The sequence below is a fragment of the Pararge aegeria genome, chromosome 16 (genome assembly GCF_905163445.1).
Source record: "Pararge aegeria chromosome 16, ilParAegt1.1, whole genome shotgun sequence".
Taxonomy (NCBI): Eukaryota; Metazoa; Arthropoda; class Insecta; order Lepidoptera; family Nymphalidae; genus Pararge; species Pararge aegeria.
Window position 1 is genome coordinate 15,971,048 of NC_053195.1, and position 7,385 is coordinate 15,978,432.

The following is a 7,385-nucleotide window of genomic DNA, read 5'->3' on the forward strand; positions in this document are numbered from 1 at the left end:
ATATGTTATTAAAAAATCTACAATAATGAGACGCTTAATCGTTAGGCGGGACGTCTTATTCAGTAGAGTGGTAAATAGCCACAGCCTAAGCCTTCTCAGAGTAGATCAGATCATATGATATTCACTGTAGAGAAATCGATGATCTCCGTGATGCAGTGGTAACCGCTTTGGTAAGTGGTGTATTATAAGTGGACCCCCGGGAATTTTATCATGGACAGGTTCATACCCCGGTAAAGGCACTTTGGGAACTTGTATAGGTAATTTCGACTAGATGCTTCGACCGTATTTAGTTACCATCCTAAACTGACAAAGACTTTGCTTAGCGATTTCACGTTGCGATACGATGCTGTGTAGGAACCGATTAGGAATATGGTCAGCATAATATCCATACCTTGGACTTCCATCAACTGGCTGACTTCCCGCGCGCAACGGTGACCGCCGTGAATAAAAGTAGGAGATCTCGGGTTTGATTCCCGTCCTGTCCTAATTGGACTCAAACGATGCAAAGACACCTCCCGGTGTCTTAGTCGTTTATCAGCAGAGAAAATTCAGAAATTTCATAGGCTGTTACATAGGCTGTGACGTGCCGCTAAGCGATTTAGTGTTCCGTTGCGATGTCGCGTAGAAACCGATTAGGGGTATGACTACCATACTCCCTAACAGGATTGCCCGCTACCATCTTAGAATGTTCCATCTCACTTACCACCAGGTGAGATTGCAGTCAATGGCTAACTTGTAGTGGAATAGAAAAAGAGGGCCTCATTACGATGTTGTTCCTCGCAGTTAAAGCAAGTGATATTTCAAGTGGATTTAAAAAAAAAAAAAACCCAACAGGTTAACCTGCTATCCTCTAAAACTAGTATATAATAAATTAGCACTAACCAAGATTTCAGCCTAGCCTATAAAGCTGAAATTTTCCATAACTTGTGGCGAATATAAAAGAATTCAGTCTCCACCAAATCTGGTACATTTTGCGGAATAAAAACCAGTAGGAAACATATGGAGGGTAGTCTAAACTATCCTCAAAGCACTTTTCAAAGTATTTACTAAAGAAAACGAAGTCAGTATAGAAGTAGTTTAGAAAGCTTGTTAAAGTCTTGTAGTAGACGTTTCTTCGATAATATAAGTCCTTTTTTCTAAAGTTTCTACTGCTTCAGTTAAGTAGAATAGAATAGAATAAATTTTATTGCTATAACTGTGTACATTTTGGTGTTGTAAGTAGGAATAGTTCCAACAGTTTGCCAATTTCTGGCGTGCAATTTTCTTATATTTTGAGTTTAGTTTACATATGACTATTAAATTTTTTTAACTTGAGACACTAATTAAAAACTGTTACAAAAATATTCTTTAATATTATAATATGGCTTACTTGTTAACCAAATTCTTACCTTAATTTTTTACAAATATTTCCGTCAAATTTTTTAACCATGAGTGGTAAATGGTTAAAAATGTTTGTACCACAAGCATAAGTAACTTTTCACTTTTTGCAAATACGTAACATTTATTTTGAGGAACACATATATTATATTTATATTTCGTACGAATATTATTATATTATATTTTCTTACAAAATACTCCTTGTTCATTTTAACAAAAATGCAGATTTCCAAAATTAACATATAGGCAAGTCACGGTAAGATATTTTTTTTTTATAAAAACATTTCGTACCTTAAGTTATTAGTATCTTAAGTTATTTTTTTTATTCCTCTACAAGTTAGCCTGCAATCTCTGGTAAGCGACGATGCAGTCTGAGATGGTAACGGGCTTACCTGCTAGGCCATGTTTTTTTTTTGTTTGAAATAAATATCTTCATTAATTAAATAATTGTGTTAAAGTAATTCATGTCCTAGTTACTAGCCTTGGTTAAAAAATAAATAATTTAATACTTACAGTTTAGCAGGTTACAACACCTTTTTAAAACTTACAGTTTATAAGCTAAACATTATTACCAACTTATTGAGCCATAACAGATTATAATAACTTATTTTTCGTAGAACTTAGTACATAAATACTTTTACGTATATATATACGTTAGGGGCATGGCAGTTACATTAAACCCGTACCCCTAATCGGTTTCCACGCGAACTGATACCGCAATGCGTCATCGCTCAGCGGCACGTCTTTGTCGGCAGGGTGGTAAATAGCCAAGGCCGAAGCCTCCGACCGGACCAGACCAGATAAAGACAGGTCTAAGGTACGAGCGAAGTAAAATAAAAATAATAATAATAATCATTTAATTCAGACGTTTCCATCCATAGATTGTTACTATATTAGTTACAATTTTTCCTTAACCACTAAGTTAGTATTGATTAGTTTAAATAATAAAAATAAATAAAATAAGTACAAAATTACACTCGCCCGATTGCTACTTTCACACAGTGGCACAGTATAGGGCAGTCGAATCTGGCAGCAAATACCTTTAGAATACCGTTGTCGCTGGTACGTAAACGCTTTAGGAGAGAGGCTGCTTTGTTACGCATTATGGCAAAAAAGTCAGTTGTTGCTGCGTCTGCGAACATAGAAGCAGGCGTTAGTTTCTAGAATTCCATGATATTTAATGAACATTAAGCTAAATTTGCTCTACAAACAAACGTCAAAATAATCCTCGAAAAACAGAGAATCTGTACGGTGTATTTTATCATCATTATGGATCTATTAAAGGCCCACTACTGCACGGGTCTCTTCTCAGAGTGAGAAGGGTTTAGGTCATAGCCCTACTACCCTACTACCTAGGTTAGGTTACTACCACGCTGGCCAAGTACGGATAGGTATACACACGCCACGCCGTTGTGAAAATTATGGAGAACTCTCAGGCATGCAGGTGTCCCCACGATATTTTCCTTCAGCGTTGAAAGCAAGTGAGATTTAAATTGCCTGAATGAAAAACGCACATAACTCCGAAAAGCCAGTGGTGCATCTCGGGGCTCGAACTCGGTCGAAGCCGAAGCCTTACCCACTAGGCTATCACCGTATAAATTAGTTTCTTCAATCTTTATACTCCACACCAAACAGATCTTCTTCAATGTACTCTCTACGCACGTTTCGCTCCGACACCGAAGCATCCTCAGGAGATGTTGACTTTACAATGAATAATTGCTAAGTGAGTTACATGCGCAGAAACTTTATTACTTAAGGTCACAAGAATCTAAATCCAAAAAAATCATTGAGTATTCCCTACATTCCGTCATAGAATCTCTCATCAACTTAAATAGATGTATCTAAAAACTCATCCTTAGCCAGATCCGGTACATTTTTCGCAATAAAAAACACGGTTACATACACAGGTTGTAATGTATATCAGAGCAGAGTGAGAACGTAATTTAAAGCTCTTTTCCAAATATTAAAAAGAAATAATAAGAAAATAGAAAATATTTATTAGAAAAAATAATAAATGTTTTCTATTTTCTATTTAATTAAACTAGAAATGTTTACATATGACAACCCTATTGAAGATAAAAGACCGACACGCGCATAGTACCTACGCTGCGCGACGCGTACCTTATAAAGTGACAGGAGACACTTGATTTTAATTTTGTATGTGATGTTAGGACTGTATCTGATTTCTTTCAGTAAAATGTATGGCAGTAGTGGTTTACTCTAAAACTATTAGCGTTTTGACTTCACAGATAATAAGAGACAATAAAGAATGTACCTTTAAATCAAGTGTAATAATTCGGTTTTTATTTATACGTTACAAAATATACTTAAGTACTATTTACTTAATTTTGTACCGTTTTTCAGATAGGTATGTGAGCTAAGATTAAACAATTCTTAAGGTCTAAGTTAAAGTACTTTAATACTTATATGGTCACAAGAATCCCAATATAACAAACTCGTCAAGTATCATTCTGTCATAGAATCGCTCATCTACTTTAATAGACGTATCTCGCAACTCGTACTTAGACAAATTCCGTACATTTTCGCAATAAAAAATAGGTTTTTCGCAATATATATAGGTTGTATTGTATATAAGAGCTGAGTATAAACACACTTCAAAGCTCTTTTCCAATTTTATAAATTCCAAACGCATACAAAAAATTTCGGAACTGACAGGTTTTGAACCTGCGACTCTCTGGCAATCAGGGCCTGAGCGCTTTGACCAATTATGCTACGTCTCTCCTACCGTCGATACTAAAATTAATATATGCCTATTACATCAGTCTTATAGCGACTGTAGCGCCATCTAGTTGGAAAAATTGCAGCTTTGAATTACTTTTTCAAAGGTCCATGAGACAAGTTGGAAACAAGAGATGACACAGTTTATATTGATAATTTTATAAATAGATAATTCTTAAAATATTGAACTAATTGATAAAACTTGTTAGAGTATTGCAGTAGACAACATACTTAAGAACTATTTAATAAAACTGCTACGGCTTTTCTAGTATTTAAGTAGAAAAACTAGAAGTAGAAAACTCTTTCGGTCTATTTCAAATGCAAAGTATTTTAATCTATACTGATAACAATAAAATATTTGGTCACAGGATGCCTAATTCAATAAATTCGTCAACTATTTCCTGCATCCTGCCATAGAATCGCTCATCAACTTGAAGCGACGTATCTAACAACTCATCCTTAGCCAAATCCGGTACATTTTCCGCAATAAAAAACCAGGGTAACATATACAGGGTGTACATCAAAGCGTAGTCCAAACTATCTTCAAAGCATTTTTCGAAAGCTTCTCTTGAGAAACCCGGGTCGACGTCGAAATAGTCGAGGAAGCTCGTTAAACTCTCGAAGTAGATGTCCCTAAGATAGTATAAGTGTTGTTTTCTGAAGTTCCTGTCGCTTGCAGCATATAGGAAGTATATTAGGTCGATGATCGGACAGCCGTAGTAGATTTGCTGGAAGTCGATCGGTATGACTTCTGTAACTCGTCCGTCCTAGAAGAGAAAACATATGTTTAACCGCTTTCCAAAAACTTTCTGAAATAAAACTTTCTGTGTATGTTCATCGCTTTCTACGCCGCTTCTTAACCGATTTGTGTAATTTTTTTAAGGTCAACATTACTATGCCTCCGCTGTCTATCTGATGGATAGGTGGACTGTATCTTATGAACCGTAACAGATAGATAGATAGAAAGTCTTCGTATTGAAAATACAGAAAAAAATTCAAATTTACAAAGGTAAATAAATAGATATGCGCAAAGGTGGCCTTATCGCTTGATGCTATTTCCTCCAGACAAACTTTGGTTGATAGCCGTAACAGGTTGAAAGTTGAAATTTTTCACAGAATATTGTGTATTTCTCATACGGCTATAACGACAAATAATAAAAAAAAAAGGTAAAAAAAGAGAATGCCGGACGTAGTATGGGATTTGGTTTAACATAGTACTTATAAGGTGCCTTCATGGAATTAATCTCATTTTAATAATTACAATACATTACCAAAAGCATTGAAACTCTAGTTCACCGGATTTCAGAGTTACAAGCAAATGAAGTTCGTGCATTAAGGTTATTTTTGACACATGCGACTATTGTACCTTGATTGATGGTACTTTATTATTTGGGCTAAAAAATGTAAAAAAAACAAACTCTATACAGAGTTTGTATTTTTACATTTTATTAACAATTGTATACAACGGTATATCCAATAAAATGATTAAAAATCCGAGCGAACTATAACTTATAAAAGTTCAAATAATTGGTTTCGTCAAATAACAAATTTGAATTTGATAAAACTGCAAAAATGTTACTTACACTTTCTTTCAGCAAAACATTATTCATTTTATAATCACCATGTACCAGACATTTTATCGACGAATTCAGTCCGTTCATGTACTTTGGATATTTATCTAGCGAAATTAAATATAATTTATCGATTTTCTTCTTTGTAGCTTCATCCATTCTACTTGAAGACATATCACACATTTTCTTTGCCAACTCATTCCAATAATCATCGTACACAAATGATTGTTTTACTGTCTTAATTTTACTTTCAAAATATTCCGGGTTCTTGCTTTGCAAAACAAAAGATAAACTGTGAAATTTTGCTAACTGTTTTATAGATAACTCCGCAAACTCTATCGACATAACATCAAATCTTGGCATAGTTTTGAACCCCTTTATATTTAAATTATCTAAGATAATAGCTTTATCATTAGTTTCCTTATAACTCTTTACCATTCTGAATCTTTCTTCTGAAGGAATTCCCGCCTTGTCTTGTAGTTCATCGTATATTTTAGAGAGTGTATTATAAACAAATGCTTCCTTATTGTACACTTCTGGTATAGAATAAACTTTAAAGTCATCATTATAAATAATATGCTTTAAGAATAAACTAGTATGTTTAGGTCCCACAGAAGATTTTCCTGTTATATTGATTTCATACAATTCCCCTAAAAAATTGTTGCCGCCGGTCGATATTTTCCTCGAATCAATATCATAAGTAATATAATCTTCTTTCTTTACGATTTCGTATATGGAATTTTGTAAATCTTGTGTAAACTCTTCGCTGATTGAAACTTTATCGCGCTGATAGTTTGCATTGTACTTACTAGACTGTTTGTTTTCCATTTTAAATAAACTACGTTTTTAAATATCACTTTGACACACGGCGTTTAAAGGTTGATATAATTTTGCAAGGTTTTTGTATAAACGAATCTATTAGATATATAAAGGTAAATATCAAAACAATGTACGGCTAATATATCACAGTATCACATCACAGCTATCTAGCAAATGACACAGTCAACTGAGCAATGACGTGATACTTGAAGTTGACGTTTCGTCTTGTTTATTGGATAATATTACGCAATATTTTAAATTATATACGGCGCTCTGTTATGAATTAAACAGAGTTTGTACAATTACCTTTATTATTTTTTAACTTAATATAATAAATTTATATTTTATAATTAATAACAAATAACAATTTATAATCTGTATTCCAGTTCGCGTTTTGTGGTTTCGTCCAACTTCATGGAAATGCCTCGCCGATAGTAACGTGACTCATGATAAATCGAATCAATAAAAATACCTTGGACTCTTTTCCGCCTTATTTAATCTTGTTTGTTAGACAGAGATAACCGTAGTTTTTTAACCTTATTCATTTGTATATGCGAATATTTTTAATAATCGATTTATGTAGTGTTCTATTAAAACTTTAATTCCGTATTAATATTGTATTATATTGTTTTGTTGTTTTGTACCATTACAGTAGTAATGGTTTTGTACCTATGAAAACAGCGGAGAATTAATTCAACATATATATAAGTATAAGACAGTGTATAGTCAGTACATATTTGAAAATTTAATGTACGTTCATAAAAACATTTCTTAATTTAAGAAAAAATGTGACTGCAATAATTTAAACATTAGAAGTAAGAATAAACTTACAGTGCAATATACTAGGTTACATAAAATTCATAATTCGTTTAAAGGAAA

At 33.5% G+C, this 7,385-nt stretch overlaps 1 protein-coding gene across 1 annotated transcript; it reads right to left on the reverse strand.

Moving 5' to 3' along the window:
• Window positions 1–4,112: 4,112 nt before the first annotated feature.
• LOC120630704 lies at window positions 4,113–6,681 on the reverse strand. The gene is made up of 2 exons (XM_039899992.1): window positions 5,700–6,681; window positions 4,113–4,883 (listed from the first exon to the last, which is right to left on the reverse strand). Exons 1-2 carry the CDS (start codon window positions 6,513–6,515, stop codon window positions 4,479–4,481), a joined length of 1,221 nt encoding a protein of 406 aa, XP_039755926.1. The 5' UTR covers window positions 6,516–6,681; the 3' UTR covers window positions 4,113–4,478.
• Window positions 6,682–7,385: the final 704 nt, after the last annotated feature.

Excerpts from the sequence above, each read along its gene's own strand:
- LOC120630704 (XM_039899992.1), bottom strand. The coding sequence starts at position 6,515 with ATGGAAAACAAACAGTCTAGTAAGTACAATGCAAACTATCAGCGCGAT. Across the intron at positions 4,884-5,699 it reads ATGTTTTGCTGAAAGAAAGT|GACGGACGAGTTACAGAAGT; the intron begins GTAAGTAACATT and ends TTTCTCTTCTAG.